Below are 26,634 nucleotides of genomic sequence, written 5' to 3' on the forward strand. Positions count from 1 at the left end.
ATAATTATTGGAACATATAAATACCGGCACATGTCGGATTTGTTTTGGAGCCTCAGATTTGACATCTACAGTAATGGCATCTCCACTAAATAGTGCCAATAAACTCTGTAGATGACCAGAATTAATGCTCGGATCATCGAATAATGCTACATTAGCATCGACCAAGACTTGCAGACTAAAACTACTACTGGTCTTATTAAGAAGTGTTACTTTTTTACATTGCAAAACACTATTGCATACCCACGTTGTAAATTTTGTCTTTAAACAATTTTTTGGCCCTATCAATTGAATTATAATTTTTTCCCTGCTGCTTTTGTAATCCACTGCTAAAGATTCAAGACAAAACTCTATATTGCTAAAATATCGTTATCGAATTGGTGCAACAGTAATTTGTTAACAAGGTATTGAGTTTCCGATACAGTATAATACATCTCACTAAACGGTTATTTTGTAGCTTCAAAACAACACTTTACAAAACCATATTTTGATTGATTATGCACATACTGATCATTTCCAAAAATGTCATATGGACAATAATCTTTTCACACGTTTGAATAACTTGCCTTACGATCTTTGTATCTACGAGACCAAATTTTTCGATGAAATATACAATGTTGCCTAAAAGAACACACGAATGAGGTATGATATACATCAGTATGTCTTGTTTGAGCGTATATCAAATGTTACCGCGTCGGGATCGCTTGTAAGGATATGGTCGAGATGCTCCAGGATCACCTTCTCCGTCATCTTCAGATGATGCTTTGCACGATCCATGTAGGTCGCTTCCGGCAACGCGACTGCATAATGACTCTGTCTCGTCTTCCACCAGTCCATCCTGGGTAGAGTTAGAATATTGGTCGTGTTGTATATGGAGATGTCGAAGAACTGCGATCCTGGACGACTCTTCTGTATTTTGTATGTGGAGCACTCTCCGGCGTTTATGAATGAAATACTTGAAGACATTGCGGATGCACCTTGTCCACTCCGTAGCGGAATTGATTTGTTTATGACACGCTGGTGCATGACGTCGCAATCTTGCTAATCCTCGGAGGAGATTACATTGGCATCGCTGCTGAAGACATTGGTGGACAACGTGGATATGTGATCTCTTACCGGCGCGGTTGAAATAGACGAGGGACCAGGTAGACAGGCGATGTCTCTGTCTCTCGCATACTGTTCCATAGTATTCGTGTAATCTCGATTCTATTTTGCTATAGATGACATCATGAAAGACGGTAGCTGGGTAACTCAGCGAAGCAACGTTGTCCACGAATTCTTGGATTGCGGCGTGTCCATCAGACAAATGAGTGCCGTAAGAAAATTCGGTGAATGTTACTTATGTCCCACCCACTATAGAGACATAGGCCAATTTTACACTAAACATATTTAGTATAACTTGTTGCTTGTGGGCCGTCCCAAACCCCGACCTCCACCCACAAGAGCGCCAGTACTTATATACCCGTCAGTCAAGGCCTTCTGGCAAATAAAAGCAAATTGACAATAGATATCTCAGTCATGACATCCTCATAAAATATCCTATAAATTGAATAATAGATCTTGCTATGTACAAGATAATAATATTATAATAACTGATTTTCTATCCATTTTTTTAACTCATCATATTAAACAGAGTAATGGATTTTAACTCATCATATTAAACAGAGAAATGGAATAACTTCACAAAGCACAAATTAATAAATATATTACGTTTAATAAATTAAATTTATACAATTCTACTCAGTAAACAATTCGCAAAAAAAATTTGTGGTTCCAAAGCAAAAAATGAATGTCAAGTTTTGGACATAATGAGATTTTGCGATGTAAGTTTAGGGTTGCCAACTCTGGTAAATAAAATTACCGGCGATTTTACACTTGCAAACTGCAAACTGAAAATGCCTTTGAATTATACTATGGAATAGTAGAAATTAGATGTGATCACTGGAAGAGCTGGAACCATATCCAACCCGCCCAACACATGTACCTTATTTATAATATCAAAATCCTCGTCCGTGAATAAAGAAGACAGCCATATTTCTTGTGACATATATGAGGTAGGGAGAGTCAATTGTTTCAGTGTGACAAGAGACGCGCGCAGTTTGTGATTGGAAACTGTAATGGCGTGCCAGGGATGTGATATGAATTTAATGGATTTCGCAGCTATACTGCGAAATACAGTAGAATGGAAGGATTATCTAGTTTCACACGGTATTTTCCGGCAATGAGTAGCGTGCCCAACATGTGGCGACATGAAACATTTGATAATAGCCAGGAACAACAGAGATGTTATTACAGGTGCAAAAAACGCCACGGAAACGTACCGAGATGTAATTTTGAACGCAGTGCTAGACAAGGTTCTTTTGTGGGTGAAGCAAGTTATCTGTTGAGCAAATTCTGAAGTTCTGCCCTCTGTACCTACTAGGTACAGAGTATTGACCAAGGAAACCAGAATTTCGAAGAAAACGGCTACAGACTGGTCTAGCTTCTGTCAGGAGGTGTGCCTGGACTGGGTTTACAACAATAGGCGACAGATAGGAGGCCCCAGAAGTGTATTGGAAATTGATGAAAGTAAATTTGGACGCCGAAAATACAACAGGGGCAGACGCGCTGAGGGCCAATGGGTTTTTGGGGAAATAGAACGCGAAAATGCCGGTAACTTCTTCCTGGTTCCTGTACAGAACCGCAACGCTGAAACTTTGATATATATAATCAGGCAGTGGATTCTTCCTGGAACGATTATAGTATCTGACTACCGGAAAGCCTATAACGTGTTGCAAAATGAAGGCTTCGTGCATCTTCGTGTTAACCATTCTGTGAAGTTTGTTGACACTGCCGCCAGCGGTGAGATTCACATCGACAACTTAACGCACCTAGCGGGACAAACTTTGCCCATTCACACCCAAAACATCGAAAGGAAGTGGCTGTCCGTGAAGTACTCAATGCCTATGTTCGGCCGAAGGAAGGAGCATTTCGAGGAATACTTTGCCGAGCACATATTCCAGGCGAACTTCCCCAGGTCCCGTCTGTTGCGAAAGTTCTACAAAAGGACGGCACTCCTATATCCACCACAACCATAAATCGTAAGTAGGCCTGTAAATGTATTACTGTAAATGTATTACTGTAAATGTAACCCAACTTAACCTCTCATATAACACTACACACCTAATCTAACCTAACCAACCTAACATAACCTCATATAATACTATACACCTAATCTAACATAACCTAATCTTTCATATAATGCTACACACCTAATCTACCCTAACATAACCTAACCTTTGAGAATACTACACACATAAGCTAACCTAACATAACCTCATATAATACTATACATAACATAACTTCATATAATATCTTTCATATAATGCTACACACCTAACCTAACCTAACCTAACCTAACCTTTGAGGACACTACACACATAATCTAACCAAACAAACCTCATATAATACCTTTCTTATAATGCTACACACCTAATCCACCCTAACCTAACCTAACATGCAAATGTATTTAAATAATTTTATTAAAACACGATCATTTTTGTCCAGATAACATAGGCTACATTTTACTGCAAGGATAATTCCTTTAATATGCTTCTTAAATTGATATTGCATCGAATATATCAGTGGTCATCAGCACAGCACACCCTCGGGCTAGCATCTCTTATCCACGAATAAGAGATATACTAGCGTGCATCCGTGGCTGCTGGCGGGTATGCTTTCTCCCTCACCCTTCTGCACTATGGTGCATATTACGAAACACTTCTTACCCGTTACCCATTTCAGCGAGTACTGACAACCACCGCAAAATACGACAATTTGGTCCAGGGAGGATTCTCTTTTGGCACAAGGATGATTTATGTAACATGTTTCTAAATTAGTCTTTTAAATACCGGTACATTCTTTAATATAATTTGGTCCAGGGAGCATTATCTTTTGGCACAAGGATGATTTATGTAACATGTTTGTAAATTATTAGTCTTTTAAATACCGGTACTTTCTTTAATAAATCACTAAAAAATTAATGTTAATTTAGGGATGTCGCGTGAGTACGAAATTATTATTATTTTTTGGCGCATCATTTTTACGTAAATAACGACAAATAAAAACAAATATGCCACATAACATTATTTTAAGAAATACAGGAAAAGAGCATGAATAATATTCACCATTCTTAATGATCGTGGGAAAGAAAAAAAAAAAGTATGGAATAGAAATTACATACAAATGTGCGTGTAATAAACAATAAGCAAACCATCTTCGATTAATCATTTCAAAACAACGTGAATATAGCGTGGATTGTGTAGGAAAATAATTTCTTATATGTTGCTCCCAATGTGCATCATTGTTAACTTATGAAATAAAATGAAAATTAACATGGCATATAAACACTATTTGAAGAAAGATACGAGATATTAAGTAATAATCATCGTTCTTAATGATCTTTGGATGGGCAATAACAATGAAATATGTATAAAATAGAAATTACATACAGGTGAGCATATAAAAAACAGTAAGCAGAATCATATCTGATTAATAAGCTTAAATTACTCCAGTTTAGTGTAAGAGTGGCTTATATCTAACGATGTCTCCCAACAAACACTTAAGTTAAAAACAAAAAAATCGTGTTAGAATATTGAATTTGTGTATTTTCTCTGAAACTATCCAAATATTTGTAGGCAGTCTTTTACATTAGATTGCCGAAAATTGCTTTATAGTGCAATATTGGCAGTGATAAAAGTGAAATATTCGTTCAGTGGGCATTGGATACTCTACATTGACCGAAAATTCTCGGTCGTAACCAGAGTGGTCGCTGTCATCTGTTGGCGGTGACTCTCCAACACTTTGCTCAAAGCACTGTGAAGCGAAAACAGTATATCATAATAAAATATGATGAGTGATTTAAGGTACATGCAAAGTTTGACGTGGGTATCTGTGGTGCCTTGCATGTAGTCAGCTATAGTCTTGGTATTTCGTTTTGGTTTGGCGATCTCTACAATGTCTGCATCCTACAATAGAGAATACATCACATGTGTTCTAGCAAGCATTCTTTGCACTGATCTTGTGTGGTCAACTGGTAACGCTGGTATGATTGGATAATGTCGTGTACTACATCACAGTGACCGCAAATAGTTTTCTTACAATGATGCATGCAAAGGTGCATATGGGTATACAGACGTTGTGGATCTTTATTTTTGAACAGGTGTTCATCCAAAATATTTGTGTATATTACATTATAATCTCCTAGCTGTGGTAGGTCTTGCTGCATCAACTGCACAAACTCTATTACATTTGCTTCTTCCAAGCTTGGCTCGTACAGAGTTACGTAGATAGTGATGGTGGTTATTAGCTCTTGCTTACGCTTGGAGCTTGGCGTCTTTTTCTTTGTTGTCCACTTTGTCGTTTCCATCGGAGGTGCCGGTGGTTGTGTGGTAGTTTCTTCATCGGACGACTGGTATAGCTCGTCTGCTTCCAGAACTGCGGCTACTGCTTCGGTTGATGTTCCTGCCATTATGAACTATGTTTCTAATGCTTTTCCTATCCTCTTTTATACTTGTAGTTTACGTAAGCTCTGACCTCATAAGTTGGCAAATACAAAGAAATGTTGAATTAATACCACTCTCATTCTGAAATATACCAGGAGACACTAAACGTCAATTTGCAAAATGTAACACAAGTTAAACATTGGAAGAATGAGAGGTAGCACAGCAAATGAACTCCACTTACCTCAGTTTCACTCTTTGGTGCTGGAGAATTCACTGGCATTCGAGTTTCTTCAGCCTTAATCTCTGGTGTGAGGTCACAGCTCTGATGAACGTACTCCGTCTTTATAGGAGTTGTGTGCAGATCCAAAAGGTTCCTTTCCTGGTGAAAATAAGACCGTCATAGATGGTTAATTATGTTTTTGACTTTGAAATAGATTACCAATGTTGCAAGTTTATTTTATTTTTTTAATTTATTGAGTTATTTTACGATGCTGTATCAACATCTAGGTTATTTAGCGTCTGAATGAAATGAAGATGAAATGCCGGTGAAATGAGTCTGGGGTCCAGAACCGAAAGTTACCAGCATTTGGTAACTTTCGATGTTGCAAGTTAAATTCTGATTTTGCGTACAGACATTCCTTGATGCATAGGTTAAAATACTGAACAAAATCAATAATGAACAGGGACAAAACTTGAACAGACACATAGAACGACTCGGAGAGGCCAATGTTTATATTCTGAAGATGAATAACGTATCGTAAAATAAGGAGATAAGTATATATCATACAAGGGATGAAGTCATCTTGCAAAATGTGTTTGTTACAGTAATGAGGACGACCTTAATGTGGAAATATAAAACTTATACCAAATGATCAAAGAAATGCTCAGAAAAAGATTTTAGGTGTTGAAAGGGAAGTAACGTAATTCAATAAGAGAGAGAATCTTAAAGTTAAACTTCGTATGGCGATATGTAGAGAGAGTTAAATCAGTATTTCTGTTTTAAATTACTATAGTAATGACACGCATCTTTTACATGAACCTGCTCCATAAATGTTTAATATCACAATTTATTGGAAGAGGATATTCGAAATGCTACTCATGACTACACAGTGTTGAATTCTATTTCTAAAATGGAGTGAGATCTTATCTTAATAAAGTCCACTTAAGGACCGGAATTATAAACGCTGTTTATACCTTACATTCAGTAAAAAATCAACTTCTTGTTCTGCTTCGTATTATAAACCGTAACTACCAGTTAATTTTGAGATAACTTGAGTTTAACTTGATCGGCAGTCCTTTGTCATTTAAACTGCAGTTCAAGGGACAAGATGATGGTTCCAATTATAGGCTTACATATGGATGTGACACGTTTCCCAAGAACTTATGAGTGACGATGAATAAGTGATCAAACTACTGATTTGCCAATGGGGCCAAGAAGTTTTCGAAGTAGAGTGCACCACTTTGAAATATAAATGAACATGTTTTTCAAAACAGATTCAGGCTTTCGAAGCAGACAGTGCTAACCTTCAGAATTAGGCTTTATAGTTCTAAATTGTTTCAAAAAATTTAAATTCGTATACAACTTGCAACAAAAGATGAAAAAGTGCAAAAATTTGTGTGAGTAAGGTTTGAAAAGGGCGCATCAGCTACTATGGCTACTTGCGGCCTAATCTAAAATTCTTTAGAAATCGAAAACACACACAATACAAACTGAATGCTAACACGAAGTAAAAAAGTTGTCATTAAAAACGAAGTACACCAATGCAGTAGCAACAAGGCGATTCGTAAACAATCATAAAGATAAGAAGTTGTCAGACCCAGGTAGTGTTTGAAAACAGACGATGAAATAATGAAACAACACCACCAAATACAAATTATAAGGCGGATTTCAAAGAAAAAATATATAAAATATTCGTATCCTAACGCTGCGAAATTTCAGGCAATTAAAAACAAAAATATAAAACAACAAATGTAACCTCCAGATACAAAGGATCACAAAGATAAGTAAAATGGGTCAATAAAAACTAAATTAAGTTATCAAGTCCTGCAATCGATAAAATTCTCAGAACTGCATTTCCATAATTAAAAATCATTTTCAAGGGCGTCAGGTAGAGTTGGCCGAATTGCATATTGTCGATGGACACGATCATATTTCCTACAATGCAATAAAATGTGTTCGACTGGAAGTGGTACACGACTCACACTCCGACTGAGGCTCGTCACATAGGAGATAGCCATGTGTCAGGCGACAATGGCCAATCCTCAACCTGGTGTGTAAAACTCCATTTGTGCCATTACGCTCTTGTGGACGAATCCCAAACTCGAACTGCATTCTTTATATTCGTAATTTGTTTCCCTCTTGTGCAGACCATTCTCCTTCGCATTGCCACCATATTGTATATTTCAAGCAATTTTGTATGTCCTGCCACCTCTCGCGCCAACACACCTGAGAGCCATTCATAGCACTGTCTCTTGCTGCAGCATCCTTGTCTCGTTACCAAGGATTCAAACATAACCCGGAATCCACACTACTGCAATCTCAGACTCAGAGCTTAAGAGAGTGTGGAAAAGCTCCTGGGTTCACAACACAAGCAGATCATAAAAATTCAAAGACTGCAGACTGAATGGCGCTTAAAGAGTCGGAAAACTTAAGGAATCTGCCCTGAGATAGTCTAAGGAGAAACAATAAAGCTGTAAAAAACATAGAGTTGGGAGGTAAAAGCACTGGTACACTGGATCTATTTACATTTAAATATCTGTCCATTGGCAATGAAGGAACAACCAACACAATCATTTAACCGGAATCTATCAGTAAAAACTGTGGAATAAATTGGAAATCGTGATAAAAGTTCACTAAAACGAAGTTATAAACAAAGGCTGGTGTAAAATTTTTAAAACTCTGACTCAGCGTTACATCAAACATGGGACGTCGCATAATCCACGGTGGAATGGTGGTACTCCAGTGTGCAAACTCGTGCTGGACGAATGTCAACTTCAGACAGCTGTTCACGAAACCAGACACCTGCTGGACGAAATCTCCGTGGCTTTCACTGTATTGGCAGTAAAGAAACGAATGGTGAAAGGAGTCGTATAAATTGTGCTCAGGTTGCGAGTGGAGCTTAACAGCATACGAGTACAAGTCATTACGTCGCATATACAGTGATGGTTCTCCCACTTCACAATAAAGGCTCTCCATCCGACAAGTTCAGAGGGCCCCTGTAGCTAGTCATATCCCATGATGGACAATATTTAAAGGACGTAACTTCGATTTAACTCTCTAGAGAGTTCTCTTAAAACCACCAACACACCAACACCAACACATACAAATAATATCCTCATTTGTATACTTCAATAAATCTGATGACACGCAATAGCCATAATCAATAGGATGCCATCAAATCAGAGTAATCACCAACGTCAAACAACATCCATTTCATAAGCGAACGATCTCTTGAATGATTGAAATTCATATCTAACTTATGATTTATCTATTACGAAATCATCGTATACTCCACGACATCTATAACCAACGAGCATTCATTTCAAATATCTCAACAAATCTGATTACACGTAACAGTCATTTATAATCAATAAGATGTCACCAAGTCAGATAATTAAAACAGCAATCTCCAACGTAAAATAACATTAGTTCATTAGCGAACGTTTTTCAATGAAACACACACATAACACATGAACATCAGCTACGCAAATTATCGTATATCCTACGACAATCCTCAACTAATGATTACTCTTAAAATATCTATTTTATCAATCATCATTATAAATTTTAAAAATTTTAACATTATTGACAAATTTTAATCATAACCGTATATTTTATTTGTAACATGAGCTATATGTATAAAATATCCGTCCAATTCAATTTCAAAATCCAAAGATTATATCAATAATTATCCTGTATTATGTCATATTTTACATAAAGCTCATGAATCTCATGTATTGCATACATACATTGTTCTTTATTCTTTGTTATGTGCATAATTTATTATTAGAGGTCCAGATTATATGTTTTTTGTTATATCTGAAGATGCCCCAAACGGCGAAAACGTTCATATATCTTATTAAATAGCAAATAAACATTTGCAAGTTGATATGTCTTCAGATTGAAAATTTATTATATACTTATTTAATAAATACTGTTTTGCCTAGATATAACCTGCCTAGATATAGCCTGTCTTAACTCTTATCAAAATTTATCTTTCTTTTGCCTGTCGAGGTGGATTCCTCCAGGTTGGTGACCAGGGTGCAATGGTGATTCTCGTGCTCTTCTTTTCGTCCATTTTTTGTCTTACCACGAACAACCCCTTTTCGTTCTCTCGTCTTTTTCATCACTCTAGTTCTCTCCCCCGGCCACCATTGCATGCGGAATGCCCACCCCATCATCACAGCCATTTCCACATCTCCATCCCCGCTGTTAGTTTTTGCTGCGTCCGCCACCATGACGGGATTTGTTAAGGATGCCTGATGAGGCTTCATTCTCCTTCCCCTTCTAGTTATTATATCCATTCTTAGGTTAAGGTTCTTAGGCTTATAACTCCCGTCTCACCAGCGGGAATCTTTCCTATCTCCGTGGTCCTGTCCCACAGTTTGGAGTGCGACTTCCGAATTGTGTGACCCAGCAACAAAGCAATAGTGGACCCTTCATACTGCCACTATATGCAAGTCTAGGTGCAGAGCCCGGACCAGTAGTCATGTACATTCACGTAGAGCCCCAATGGGGGATCGCGCACAGTGGGCCAGAATTCGAATCTAGCAGGAAAAAAATTTGTTGGTTGTTAATTTGGTGCCAGTGTATTATTGTGAATAACTGAAGTATGGAAAAGAAAGCTATAGTTATGCACTTGCAAATCAATATGGTTAAAATTCTAATTTTTTCATCAGTCATTTATATTGAAGGTGTTAACAAGCTAATGTAATTGTGAGTGAAATTCTTATTTTCTAAATTTACACAGTAATTTCAAAATGTATACAAATATATCTGTTTACATTTTCATACCAAAATGTAAAGAAACTCATAATGATTAAGGGCAAAGTTTCAGTATGTGCCCAAATTTTCCCAATTCGTAGAAATTTTATTTTCATTGCAGACGTGCAAATTTCGCAGTGACCTCCCATAACACACCGTGAGCTATGTGAAGTGTTGAGTGATCAATCACAGAGTGAGGATCAGCTGGTGCACTATGTAGAATCTAAACTAAATATAGAGGACTGTTTTTCTGATGTGTTACGTTGTATTAAAATGACACTTGAGTGTTTTGAAATGCAGATTTCTACACTATGGAAAGAAAGTAATAGAATGAAACTAGGTTTCTAACAATAAATTCCAACTGGTTAGAAAAAGAGTTACATTTTTTTGATGAAATTTATAAAGCTGCATCCCAAAATTTTAAAACGGCCAGTTTAGTTCCGTCCACCCTAAACATGGAAGGCCTAGAAAACTCTTTGAAGAAAGAGGAATATAACTAAACAAGAAAAGGTTAGAAGCTTTAATTAAAGAGCAAACGTAATAAGAATTAATAGTGGCTGCTCAAATCTCACCTCAAGCTTCCCGTAAAAGGGACGCAGCAAAAATTAAGGACATTACCGAAACTACCCCTCCAGAACTAGTAGATACAGAGTCATCCAACATATTTCCCATTCCATATTCTCCAGAAGAAGCTTTGTCATTTCTTGTAGACAAGTTATCTAAAATCCAATACAATAATACACGCATGGGAGGTAAGCAGAAGCACAATAATATATATTCATCTTACAATACTGTCAGGGAAGCAAAATTAAGAAGTTATCCACAAAAAGAAAATATGAAAATTACAGAATATTCCGACGAAATAGATTTACAGTCATTGTTAGATTATATAATTGAACGACTTGTGAAGATAAATGCAAACAAGTCGAAGAGGGAAGGAAAATAAAGCAGGCAAAAGTCTGAATTCTAAATGAGGCAGTAGAACAAGTGGATAGCTTCAAATACTTGGGGTGTACTGTAAGCAGTAACATGAGCTGCTGCCAGAAAGTCAAAATGAGGATAGCAATGGCAAAGCAAGCTTTTAATAGAAAGAGGAGCATCTTCTGCGGACCTCTGGAAAAAGAACTAAAGAAGAAACAAGTGAAGTGCTCTATGTGGAGCAGAAACATGGATATTACGACGAAATTAAGAGAAACGACTAGAAAACCTTTTGAAGTGGGAATGGAGAGTGTGAAATTGACAGACAGAATAACAAAGCAAGCTTGTTCGAAAGAGTGGGTGAATAAAGAATTGCTTGGTTCACTGGCTGAGAAGAAACTGCCTACTGAAGGATACACTGAAGGAATGGTAAACGGGAGAAAAGTTATGTTGCCAGTGGAATGTTATCAGACGAGACCCAAGAGGCAAGAAATAAACATTAAAGAAAATACAGGGAAAGCCATGCCAAAAAGTTTTCTCGTAGGGGTACTGTTTTGATATCCTACTCGTAACTTCCGATCCTGTGAATGGTCAGTTGAGTGCAGCATCGAGGAATGAAAAGAAGAGATAATTAATTATAACCTGTATCAATATAATTATTTATTCCGTCTTATGCCTTGAGCATTGGTTATATATAAAACAAACACTTATGTTTTACATCTTATTTAGTCTTAATTCTATGTTTTCACCCTTATAGGGCATCTTCAGATATCCATCTAAAATCAATTACAAAACTTTACCTTACATTTGGAAATGATATAAATAGAGTGAAATATAACATAGTGACAATACTAATCATCCAAAACAACATTAAAGAAGATCATGTCAAATATTAAAAGCAAAATTAAAACAACGTAAGCTTGCATAACTATGAAGTAATACTGAATACGTAGTGTTGGCACACAAAGTTAGATCTCAGTGCATCAATCAAAATCCCAAAATTCCAATACTTAGCACGTTACCGAAAACACATAAAAACCCAGTAACCATGAGGCCTATAGTAAACAGTACAAATGCTCCCAATTATAAATTGTGTAAATTTCTCCAAAAGTTATTAAAACAGGTCTTACAACTTGAAAATAAATACACTATAATCAATAGTAAACATTTAATAGACAAATTAAGAGAATTAAAGATTAATAATAATACTAGGATGATGTCGCTTGATATAGAAAACTTATATACCAATATCCCAATTACTGAAACATTGGACATTATCCAAAATAAATTAGAGAAAGTTAAGGTACAAAAAAAAATAAATAAAAATAGAACAAATTATGATCCTTTTCACTTCAATGATAGAATTTACTAACAAAACAAAGGATTAGCCAATCAGGTATATTGGCTGAAATATTTTTATAACATATGGAAGAAGAAAATATAAACGACATTATACAAAGACACAATGTAAAATTGTACAGAAGATATTCAGATGACACATTGGTTATTTACGATAATGCAAATATAGACGATAAAATCCTAGATTCTTTCAATAGCCTACATAGTAATTTAAAGTTTACCCAGGAGAATGAAGTGAATAATTCCATAAATTTTCTAGATATTACACTGATGAAACAGAAATCAAAAATAGCCTTCAACATTTACAGAAAACCAGGTCATACAAACCACTGTATTTCAACTAATTCAATACACCCCATGACACATAAGCTTAGTATGTTTAATTTTCTGATTGACAGACTCATGTACATACCATCAAGTAGAGAAAATTACAAAAAAGAATGTAATAAAATTATAAAAATGGCAAATGAGAATGGATATAATACTAAAACAATAAAAAGATTAATTCAGAAAAAACAGAGACAAATAAAACAAAGACAGTTAACAACTCATACTACTATTAAAGAAAAAACTCACAAAACATATGCAACACTCACATATAATAAATATATTTCCAACAGATTAAGTAATTTTTTGCAAAAAAAAAAAAAAAAAAAAAAACCATTAATATAGCCCATAAACCTAACAATAAACTTAGAAATAATTTAGCCAATGATATCCATAAACATAATAAATTACTTAATAATGGCACTTAGTTTAGTATGCACAACGTGTAAAAATAAATATATTGGTCAAACCCGTAGGAATTTTAAAGTCAGGTACAGTGAACATGTGTCAGACTTTAAGAATAATCGTAGAAAATCTAAATATCCCGTCCATTTAATAGATACAGGACATGAATTAGGGCTTTGAAAAGACACCTTCAAAATTTTAAATACATGTTCCAATGTCAAATTAATAAATAGTGCAGAAGAATTTTACATTACCAAACAACAATTAAAACACGGCACTATAATTAATGAAAATCTTATCCATAACCAAAATCCATTGTACACCCTTTAAAAACATAGTTCCCTCCTTCATCCCTTCAGATCACTACGCGGATACACGAACTACACAAAACACGTTACATTTGGTTAGTTGTAAGCAAACACGCAAGCCAACAACTACATACAGTTTCATCGCTCAGGTACGTAAGTAAATTTTGAATACCGATATATTCCTTTTGACCTCCTTGTCAAATAATCCATTTTTATGATATATAAACGTGTGTTGCAGATAAGAATGAATATTCGACAATATTATTCAATTAAACTGATCACATTTATAACAAATACATCCCTTCATTTCGACATTTCAGAAAACCTGTGTACGGTGATTTAGAATTTCACATGATTTTGTAAGTAAATTAATTCCTTCATATGGCATTCATTTTCAGTAATTTCTCTAATTTACCCATCATAAATATACATTTGTTTTTCAGATAGTTGAGCATAGAACACTTAACACGAGTTTTACTCGCTCCACTGAAATTGGCCAGTTCATATTTGCTTTTACGACTCTACATTTAATAATATCAGGTTTATATATTTCTAGTAATTTAATGATTTTACTATGATCAGCACATTGATTTCTACTCTCTGCATGCTTCTCTATTCACTTTCAACAAATTATTGGCAACAGTACAATATATTTAGGATACCAATGTATTGAGATCTACTTTGTATGCCAACATCACGTATTCAGTATTACTTCATAGCTATGCAAGCTTACGTTGTTTTAATTTTGCTTTTAATATTTGACATAATCTTCTTTAATAGTAGTAGTAGGGTTTAAGAAGGGCGCGTCAGCTACTATGGCTATTTGCGCCCTTATCTAAAATTCTTAATGTAACAAATACATAAATAATATAATAATCAGAGTGCTAAAAGAACTAAAAAGCGTTGTCACGATAAAACGAGGCACACAAATGCAGTATACATAAGGTGATTTCTACAGAATCATAAAAGTGAGCAATTCTACCACACTAGGTGGTATTCAAGACGAACAAATAAAACAATAAAACTAAGGCCACCGAGGATAACTTGTCAATCATATTTTAAAACCATAAAATTTTATAAAATATTCGGATGTATAAAGTCCGAAATGTCAACAATGTAAAATCAAATATAACACAACAAATGTAACCTCCAGATGTAAAGGGTCCGGAGGATGAGAAAAACGGATCAATAAAAAACTAAATCACCTTATCCAAACCTGTATTTGATAAAAATCTCAGAACTGCATTTGCACAATTAAAATCATTTCCAAGAGCGTCACGTAATGTCGGCCGAATTCCATATTGCCTCCGTGCATGGTCATATTTCCTGCAACGCAATAAAAAGTGTTCCACCGTAAGTGGAACATGGCACATATCGCACTCCGGCTGAGGTTCGCCACGTAGGAGATGGCCGTGTGTCAGATGACAATGGCCAATCCTCAACCGGGTGAGTAAAATCTCCTCGTGTCGCGACGCTCTTGTAGACGAATCCCAAACTCTAACAGTATTCTTTATATTTCGTAATCTGTTTCCCTCTTGTGCAGACCATTCTCCTTCCCATTGCCACCAAATTTTAGATTTCAAGTAGTTTCGAATGTCCTGCCACCTCTCGCGCCAATATACCAGAGAGCCATCCTGTGCGCCAGCCCTGGCTGCAGCATCCGCGGCCTCATTTCCTGCAATCCCTACATGGCCAGGAATCCACACTACTCCAATCTCATAATCAGAGCAAAGGAGAGTATGGAGCAGCTGCTGAGTTCTTAAGACAAGCGGATCATCACAATTAAAAGACTGCAAGGACTGGATGGCACTTAAAGAGTCGGAACAGATAAGGAATCTGCCCCGAGGTTGCCTAATTAAAAACAATAAAACTCTGTAAAAAGCATAGAGTTCAGCAGTAAAAACACTAGTATATTGGCTTAGTCTGTATTTAAATATATCTCCATTTGTAACGAAGGAACAACCAACACAATCATTTATCCGGGATCCGTCAGTAAAAATTAATGAATAATTTGGATATCGGGATTAAAGTTCACTAAAACGAAGTCTATAAACAAAAGCTGGTGTAAAATTCTTAAAACAGCGGCTCAGACTTATATCAAACATGGGACGTCGCATAATCCACGGTGGAGTGGTGGTATACTCCAGTGTGCGGACTGATGGTAGATGTATATCCAGCTCAGAGAGCAGTTCACGAAACCGCACACCTGCTGGAAGAGTTCTCCGTGGATTTTCACTGTATCGGCCGTAAAGAGACGAATGATGGAAAGAGTCGTAAGAGTTGTGCTCAGGCTGCGAGCGGAGCTTAACAGCATATGAGCACAACAAAATATGACGTCGCCGATACAGTGATGGTTCTCCTGCTTCACAATACAGGCTCGCTATCCGACTGGTTCGGAAGGCCCCTGTAGCGAGTCGTATCCCATGGTGATGTACAGTATCTAAAAGACGTAATTTAGAGTTATTTGCTGAGCCATAAATAAAACACCCATAATCCAGCTTTGATCGAATAAGAGCTCGGTAAAGGCGTAAAAGCACTGTACGGTCTGCACCCCATCGGACCCCTGACAAAAGGCGTAAGATGTTTAAGGATTTCTCGCAATGCCTTCTCAAATCACGTATATGCGCCTCCCACGTTAACTTATAATCAAAGATAAGGCCCAAGAATCTCGCAGTGTCTGTATATTGCAATTCCACTCCATTCAGACGCAATTCGGGATGTGGATGTAGTCCACGTTGGTTGTAAAAGTGGACACACTGCGTCTTCTGAGTGGAGAATTTAAAGCCATTGCGAACAGCCCATTCTGATAGTACGTTGATGACCAGCTGCAAATGTCGACCGATGGACGGAAGATATCGGGAGCTGTAATATAAACTGAAGTCATCAACGTACAACAGAGAAGATACTCGGTTACCCACACAGTGGGCAATTCCATTGATCGCAATGCAGAAAAGAAGAACGCTTAATACAGAACCCTGCGGAACGCCGTTTTCTTGGAGGTGTTCGTTAGAAAGTGTGGTGCCTACTCGAACTCGGAAATACCGCTCTGCCATGAACTTCGCAATAAACGTTGGTAGACTACCACGAAGTCCCCAGTCATGCAGAGTTTGCAGAATGCCATACCGCCATGTGGTATCGTAAGCCTTTTCTAGATCAAAGAAGACCGCCACAAGATGTTCCTTCTTGAGGAAAGCATCTCTAATGGCGGTCTCTAGCCGAACAAGATGGTCTACGGCGGATCTGTGCTTACGAAAACCACATTGGATGTTAGATAATCGGTTTTCCGATTCGAGTACCCACATCAGGCGTTTGCTTATCATTCTTTCCATAACCTTGCATACGCAGCTGGTGAGAGAAATTGGTCTGTAGCTTCCAGACAAAGAAGGATCCTTTCCTGGTTTCTGGACGGGGATTACAATGGCGGAACGCCAAGCAGATGGGAACACTCCCTCAGTCCAGATTCTGTTATACATTGCCAGAAGAAAGGATTTTCCAGCAGGCGGAAGATGGCGAAGCATTTGGTTATGGATGTTATCAGGACCAGGGGAGGTGTCAGGGGATGTGCCTAGTGCCGCCTCCAGCTCCTCGGATGTGAACGGTGTATTGTAGTACTCTGTATTATCTGATATAAAATTGAGGTTTCGTTTTTCCGCAGCATCTTTGATTTTCAGAAATTCCGGGTCATAATTATTTGAGCTGCTAATCTGTGCGAACGAGGTAGCGAATATTTATGCAATTTCTATTGGACTGGTGGTCGTTAATCCATTGCTTATTATTCCCGGAATTACAGAACTACGTTTCCCCATTATTCGGCGGACTTTGTCCCATACGATGTTAGATGGGACATTCCTTTTCATTGAATTGACGTAGTTTGTCCAGGACGTCTTCTTAGCATCGCATACAGTGCGACGAGCTTTTGCTCGAAGACGTTTAAACTGGACAAAATTTTCTTGGGTCGGATGGCGCTCAAATTGGCGTAAGGCACATCGGCGGTCTCGGATTGCATCTCTGCAGGCATCCGACCACCAGGGGACAGAGAAGCGTTTTGGCCTGCAGGACGACCGGGGGATAGATAATTCCGCTGACTTGATAACCATATTTGAGAAATGGTCTACTACGGAGTCCACACTTTCATGTCCGTTATCTTCGAATGATATGGACTCCGAAAATCCGACCCAGTCCGCCTTTTTAATAACCCAGTTTGGAGATCGAGATTCCGCAGGACGTAAAGCGGACATACGCATTCGGATGGGGTAGTGGTCACTACCATGTAGGTCGTGAATCACAGACCATTCGAAATGCGTGGACAAAACTGGGCTACAAATGGAGATATCTATCATGGAGTATGTACCATAAGCCAAGGAAAGGTGTGTTGCTTCCCCTGAATTCAGGGTAACAAGATTTAGACGGGTACATACCTCTGCTATTTCATTTCCTCTGTCGTCATCGGAATTTGAGCCCCAAGAGTGGTGGGATGCATTGATATCCCCCACCAAGAGATATGGTGCAGGTACCTGTGAAAGAATATGTTGAATATGAAGTACTGTAAAGGGTGTATCTGGGGGCATATAAACGGAGACTATTGAAAACTGTATGGTACGTAAGGTTACTCTGGCAGCTATGCATTGATGAGGACTGTTAATGTTTAGAACAGAGGAAAAGATATTCTGGCGGAGAAGGAGGGCACAACCTCCGTTAGCACGAATACCGGCAAGATGGTCATACCGGTAAACATTGTATCCCGAGATTTTCAGGGAATGTTCAGGTCGGAGGTGTGTCTCCTGTAGACATAAAATAGCAGGGTTCTCACGATAGATCAATTGCTGTAGTTCTGCATATCTGCTGCGTACACCGTTCACATTCCATTGTATGATATCAGTCATTATGTGGATCTAAATTATCATGGTGGCTTGACGGGTGATTTTCTCTTCTTATCTTTTCTAGGATTTCATGCCGTTGACTGAGACTGCTTGGTCTTCGACCGTGGGGATTCGCTCGCAGATCGCCGCACGCCCGATCGTGATCTTGATCGAGACCGTGATCTCGACCCGTCACCAGAACAGGGAGCGCGACGTCGCGGCGATCTACCAGGTGTAGAGTCTTTCTCTGTCGCCACGGTAATAATCTTTTTTGGAATATAAGGCCTTATGTCAAGGCCACACGAGTCGTCTGACTCAGCAGTCTGAGTGGCAACGTCTACATACGTCTGGGTTGCGCTTTCAATACGCTTCTCAGGTATACTAACAAGAGGTGGCGTTTGCGTAAATACATCTATTGCTTGTGTTGCCTTTTGCAAAACTGCTGCATAGGACTTTTCCGTCGCCTTTTTCTGTTGATCTAAAATACGCTTACGCGCCTCGAAAAACGTAATATTTTCTCGGACTCTCAGTTCTTGGATATCCTTCTCTACCATATACTTCGGGCAATTTTTAGAATTGGAGGCGTGGTCCCCAGCACAATTCACACAGTGCTCGGTGCTGGCACACGGGGATTCCCCATGGTCAGAACCGCCGCACCTTGCACATGCGATGTTGTTTGTGCAACGTTTTTGCGTATGTCCGAACCGTTGGCACCTAAAGCACCGCATTGGGTTCGGCACATACGCACGAACTGGGACACGCTCGTACCCGACAAGGATGTACTCTGGTAGGACAGGCTTTTCGAAGGTCAAAAAGACAGTGCTCAGCGGAATAGTCTGTCCGTCCCGCTTACGTAATAAACGGTAAGCCTTGGACACAGACTGTTCCGCCAGTTCTAGTTGGATCTCTTCATCAGACATACCGTCCAGAGAATCCGTATGCACTACTCCCCGCGTGGTGTTTAGCGAGGAGTGCCGTTCGACTTTAATAGGGTAAGACCCTAGCAACTTCGCTTTCAACAGCATCTCACTCTGTTTTGGAGATACCGTCTCGACGAGGAGACTACCGTTGCGTAGGCGAGTTGCATTTTTGACCTTCCCAACGAGTCCGTCGAGTGCGCGTCTCACGTAAAATGGACTAATGTTTTTAATTGTCTTTTCTGTTCCGTCCAAGGTGATACTGATAAATTTCGGAGGCGGCACTTTGACAGTTACTTTCTCAGGGTCCAAGTCCATAGCAATTTTCGTCAAAATTTGACCACCAGTCGTATCAATTCCTGTCTTCTGTTTTTTATTATTTTTTTCTGAGGGAGGAGAAGAGGAGCGCGAAGAGGCCATTTTGAACTGGCCCCCCCTACGGAACTATCGGCGTCAGCCTGCCACCGGGGGGGGCGAAAGAAAAAGACACCTAAAAATTCTTCGCGGTCTGTGCCGGCCGTGGGGACCCCCCCACAGCCCGATCCCAAGCAACCCACTTCACGCAAGTTACCCTTCAAACTGGTCATTACACACCTAATGGCAAGTCTTACACCAGAGGCGTGTCGCAGTTTTATGCCCCTACCACGGGAATAACCGCCCGTGGCTCCCCACTCTACACCGAATACAAGTGCCAGACTACTGCGGCTAACTCCGACCGACCCTCCCAAAGCCGGAGCAATCCGAGACCGCATGCAGCTTCAGGGGACTTGTGGTTGATTACACTGCGACACCCATACGTCAGCGGTAACACGTCGGAGCGATATATCCGCCCCGGCGAGCAGAGTCGGTCACCGGGACGTTTAAGTCGCTCCGGACCCCCATTGGGGTTCTACGTGAGTGTACATGACTACTGGTCCGGGCTCCGCACCTAGACTTGCATATAGGGGCAGTATGAAGGGTCCACTATTGCTTCGTTGCTGGGCGCCCTGTCGGGCCACACAAGTTGGAAGTCGCGCTCGAAACCGTGGGACAGGACCACGGAGATAGGAAAGATCCCCGCTGGTGAGACGGGAGTTATAAACCTAAGAAACTTAACCTAATAATAGATATAAGAATTAGAAGGGGAAGAAGAATAAAGCCTCATCAGGCATTGTTAACAAATCCCGTCATGGTGGCGGACGTGGCAAGAACAAAAACAGCGGGGATGGAGAGGTGAAAATGGCTGTGATGATGTGGTGGGCGTTCCGCATGCAATGGCGGCCGGCAGAGAGAAATAGTGATGAAAAAGAAGAGAGAACGAAGAGGAGTGGATGGTGATAGGACGAAAAATGGCCGAAAAGAAGAGCACGAGAGCCACCATTGCACCCCCCCGGTCACCACTTGGAGGAACCCACCTCGACCGGATCTTCTTTAATGTTGTTTTGGATGATTATGTTACTATGTTATATTACACTCTATTTATGTCATTTCCAAATGTAAGGTAATGTTTTGTAATTGATTTTAGATGGATATTTGTTATATCTCATACCTGAAGATGCCCTATAATGGTGAAAACGTTAGTATTAAGACTAAATAAGATGTAAAACATAAGTGTTTGTTTTATGTATAATCAATGCTCAAGCCATAAGAAAGAATAAATAATTAATTATATTGATATATGTTATTAAATTCCATCATGGTGGCGGACGTGGCAAAAACTAACAGCGGGGATGGAGAGGTGGAAATGGCTGTGATGATGTGGTGGGCGTTCCGCATGCAATGGTGGGCAGCAGAGAGAAATAGAGTGATGGAAAAGACGAGAGAACGAAAAGGGTGGTTGGTGATAAGACGAAAAATGTTCGAAAAGCAGAGCACAAGAGCCACAATTGCACCCCCCGGCCACCAACTTGGAGGAACCCACCTCGACTGGTAATGTTTGGATGTTTGGTAATACTTACGATAGTTATTTTTATATAGCAATAGTTCATAGACCTGAACTGAACTAAAGAAAAATGCATCATACAGAAACAAGTAGAGTGACCATAGCATCGTGTGTGTATTCACCGATCTTAAATGCAGGAGGAAACGGAAGGAGGGTGCATTGTGAAATGCATTACTAACATGTTCATTGCGACAGCTCATTCTGTCTATGAATTTCAAATAACCATTTTTGGCTTATGTCGCAGTTTATCTTTCAAACAAATTAATTATTTTTATCACGAATAACCTGTCTTCAGTCTATTTGGAGGAGCAAAGCCCCTCTATTAATTTTATCAGAAGGCAATGTCCTTGACTTTATAAGTTGAAAGGTGGAAGTGCCTTGTCATAGGCTGCTTGTACGACCAAAAGGTCCCTAAAGTATTTGTTTTAAGAAACTGAATATTCTGTTTCTACCTATATGGAAAGCTTCAGCTGTACTACGTGACAGCTGTGTAAGAGTTGCAAGAATAGGAGCTTGAACACCATGCATCCCAACAGCCACCGTTTCCGACATTTTTACCTTCTATGCCGAACATATTTCATTTTGCATTGGTTTCATTTGAGAGTTACGTCAATTTTGAAATTTCCGTATCTAGACCATAAATAATCGAAAAGCATTATATGAAAACCCAGGATATACTTCCTTGAGAAGTGTGTTAGATATGCTGTATTTGAACCAGAATAATTCGACCTCCTTTCTTTAGAAATACACTAAATTTTGAGGCATAGGTAAATATTTTCAGATAATATGTGGTAAAATTAACAGACATCGATTTGACAACAGGGTACCTTCAACAGGAAGGCGGAACAAGCCGCAAGTTCCGTGTGAACATGAATGATATTTTCTATTTCTACAGTCACCAAATAATCCTGATAGGACTGCTGCCACCTCGTTCACGAACTTGACTCGTCAATTACTTAAGGAGTAAGCCTCCCACGATAGAAGAATTAGAAAACAACCACAGAGCAGCAATCTGGACTATTTTTGAGGAATTGCTGCAGAGAACCTTTGATAATATGGACTGTTGAGTTTAAGTGTCTGGATGCCCGTGGAGGACATTGGCAACACTTACTGTGAAAGGTAATATAGTTGACTGGGAATTTGGAAGGACCACGTAAACATCCCATAGCCTATATAAGTAGCAAAAGTATAGAGCAGATGAAACAAAATCACTATTATGAACTTTCTATCAGAAGTTAAATAAAATTATACTCCGTAACAATATCATCTTCAATATATATTGTATCCTGGTAATATGAACCAACATCTCGTATTTGTAGTATGACGGAGATAAACATCCAAATTTCCATGACAACAAATGAAAAAGAAAACTGTCGTAGTTGTAGAGGGATTGTAGTGAAAGGATTGGTATGTAATAATTGTAATTTCTGTTTTCATTGGAAATGTAGTGATTGTATATATGATAGAAAGATGCGCGATCAACTGGAGAGAATCAGAGCCCTAGAATTGGAATTAGATGAGGCAAAGTGTGAAATTAATAAATTGAGAGCTTTGAAGGATAGCATTAGTGTTTCGAATAAAGGGAGATCTCACACTTGGATGAAACCGAAGAATTCCAAATCTAGGAGTAGACGTTTCTCTGCGGATGATGCTGCATCAATCAAACTGACCAACAAATTCAGTGCTCTTCAAGCAATGAATGTTGATCAGGAGAACTCAGACCCAGTATCGACACTAGTAAAGGTAAGTCAGAAAACAGATAAGGTTAATGATTGTAGGAGTAAAGTATTGATTTCAGGAAGCAGCCATGCAAGAGGTATTTCCTCTCTTTTGAAGTCGAAACTGGGCGATGAGTTTGAAGTATCTAGTGTATGTAAGCCTAATGCTCCTCTCAAGAATGTTGTTGAGGATATGATGAAATTGAGTTCAGATTTTTCTAAGAGGGATCATGTAGTTATAGTGGGTGGGCCAGGTAATAGTATTGATAACGATTGTAACTATTCTATTGAGAAAGATGTCAACAACATAATTGAGATGAGCAGCCATACCAATGTGGGATTTCTCAGTCTTTTCAGCAGGTACGACAAGCCGTATCTTCACAGGAGGGTGCGGAGTGTGAATGTGCGGCTTGAGCGGGCTCTGATGAGACCTGGGGCATCACACATTGGTTTGATAGATGTAAGCCCTATAAGAAGATATGAATATACGTCACATGGCCTGCATCTGAATGGCAGAGGCAAGGAGCACCTTTCGGTTCTTATTGCTAATAGCATCAGAGGCAGCCATGTTAAAAAGCAGAGTTGTAATATTCCTGTGTTAGTTAATGCTAGGGCTTCTCCTTTTTTAGGTTAAACCTCCCACCAGGAAGGTGTTTGAAACAAGTTCAACTAAATTGTAAATGCTCTGATGTTTCTAGTAATGAACACAGTAACTTCACTATTTTTCATCAAAATATTAGGGGATTAAAACAAAAAACTGATGAATTGATCACTTCTTTAGCAACTCAAAAGCATAAACCTCAGATATTATGTATAACTGAACATCATATGAAGCAACAGGAAATACTACAACTGTCTTTACATGGATATGTATTAGGTTCTCATTTCTGTAGAGATGTCTTCCAAAACGGGGGTGCCTGTATTTTTATCAGAGAGGATCTATTATTTAGTAAAATTGATATATCTGATTTTTGCCTTGAACAAGATATTGAAATCTGCGGAATACAAATTGGTTATGAGATATCAAATTTAATTATCTTATGTGTTTATAGGGCGCCAATGGGAGATTATAAGAAATTTACAACTAACTTAGATTCATTATTGAAAAGACTTTATAAACCACATACCGAATTTGTAATCTGTGGTGACATAAACATAGATTATCTATCAGAAAGCTCACGTAAAAGAAAATTAAACTCACTTCTTGAAACTTATAAACTTAGTCACACAGTAAGTTTTCCAACCAGAACACAAGCTGGAAGTAGTACTGCCATTGATAATATATTTATAGATAAAAGTAGATTGAATTCCTATTCAACAGTACCATTAGTCAATGGCCTGTCTGATCACGATGCACAAATTCTAAGTGTTTTCAATATGAGTGAAAAATTCCAAAGTGTTAATCTAAAAATAAAAAAAAGGATTATAAATGCTGAATCTCTTCATCATTTAAATACATGTCTACAAAATGAATCTTGGGAAAATGTATATAGTACCGATACCATTGATATTAATACTAAATTTAATGCATTTTTCACTACATTTACGAATTATTTCAATGAATGTTTTCCAGTCAAGGTGGTGAAAAAATGTAAAAGTAAAAACATGTGGATAACTCAAGGAATTAAAATATCATGTGCTAGAAAAAGGAATCTATATTTAATGAGTAGGAATAGTGATGATCCTCATGTTCTTAATTACTACAAGAATTACTGTAAAACTTTGACAAAAGTTATAAAAGATGCAAAGAAAATGTATCTGAATGAAAAAATACAAAATTCAGATAATAAGATTAAAACTATTTGGGATATTATTAAAAATGAAACTAATCGATATTCAAAGAGTGAAAATATTACTTGCATTAAAATCAATGATAGTAAAATAGATAACCCAAAATCAATTGCAAATCATTTTAATGACTTCTATATAAATATTATTCAGAACTTAAACATTCAAGATTGTTCAGAAGATGCTGCACTTGGTTACCTAACTGATGCATTTAACACTGAGTTTTTAGGTCTCAAATTTATTCCCACTACCGCAGCAGAAATCATGCATGTGATAAAACAGCTAAAAACAAAATATTCCTCTGCATATGATGAAATTCCAAGTAAAGTTCTGAAAGCTTGTTCTGAAATATTATCCCCTCCGTTAAGCTATCTATGCAATTTGTCAATGCAATGTGGTATTTTTCCAGAAAGACTCAAATATTCAATAGTAAAACCAATATACAAAAAGGGAGATAAATGTACTATTGCTAATTACAGACCCATATCATTATTAACAACATTTTCAAAAGTGTTTGAGAAAGTTATGTATAATAGATTATATCATTACCTGGAGTCCAACAATATATTAGTTTTAGAACAGTTTGGATTTAGAAAACAAAAATCGACAGAGAATGCTGCTTTTAGTTTGGTGGATGAAATACTAAATTCATTAAATTCGAAACTACATGTAGGTGGGATTTTTTGTGACTTGGCTAAAGCATTTGATTGTGTAGACCATAGTATATTAGTAAAAAAATTGAAGTTTTATGGTATTAAAGATGAGATGTTGGGTTGGTTTACATCGTACTTATCAAATAGAAAACAAAAAGTAGAAATAAATGTACCAAATAGTCATAAAGTAATGTACCAAATAGTCATAAAGTTACTTATTCAGAATTTAGAAATATTAAACATGGTGTTCCGCAGGGGTCAATTTTAGGTCCATTGTTGTTTCTAGTTTATATTAATGATTTAGCCTTGACCATAAACAATTCATCCCATGTAATTTTATTTGCAGATGATACAAGTGTAATTATTTCAAGCAAACAATACGATCATTTTATAAACACTTCTAATACAGTGCTGAATCTAATGAATGAATGGTTCCATGCAAATAAACTAGCACTTAATGTTGATAAAACCAGTGCAGTCAAATTTAGTACACACAATAGTGCTCAGGTTTCCTACAGTATTCGATTAAATGGAACTCATCTCAAAGAATCTATAAGCACAAAGTTTCTTGGTTTAGAATTGGATAATCACTTGAACTGGAAAACGCATATAGAATGTATTACTCGTAAATTGAGCTCTGCCTGTTATGCATTAAGATCCTTATCTACTATTGGTGATATAAACTTACTTAAAATGTCATACTTTGCATATTTTCACTCTGTAATGAAATATGGATTAATATTCTGGGGTAACTCGTCTGAAGCTAAACACGTTTTTGTTTTACAAAAGAAAGCTATAAGAATAATGGCCGGTGTGCATAAAAGGACCTCATGTAAAAATATCTTCCGAAACTTAGAAATCTTGACTTTACCTTGTGAATACATTCTTTCCCTAATGATGCTGTATATTAAGAACCAAGATAAATTCAGTACTAATCAAGACATTCATCATTTTAATACAAGACATAAATCAGATCTTCATCTACCCTCTGTTAGTC

The 26,634-nt window shown here is 37.9% G+C and overlaps 1 protein-coding gene across 6 annotated transcripts in view; it reads right to left on the reverse strand.

Moving 5' to 3' along the window:
* Positions 1–26,634, reverse strand: part of LOC138710269 (zinc finger protein 235-like) — a 95,785-nt gene that overhangs the window by 61,428 nt on the left and 7,723 nt on the right. For all 6 annotated transcript variants that reach the window (XM_069841005.1, XM_069841004.1, XM_069841003.1 and 3 more), the window contains exon 4: positions 5,722–5,859. In XM_069841005.1, coding sequence (XP_069697106.1) covers positions 5,722–5,859 — 138 coding nt within the window. The remainder of the gene's footprint in view (positions 1–5,721; positions 5,860–26,634) is intronic.

Source organism: Periplaneta americana, chromosome 12 (genome assembly GCF_040183065.1).
Source record: "Periplaneta americana isolate PAMFEO1 chromosome 12, P.americana_PAMFEO1_priV1, whole genome shotgun sequence".
NCBI lineage: Eukaryota > Metazoa > Arthropoda > Insecta > Blattodea > Blattidae > Periplaneta > Periplaneta americana.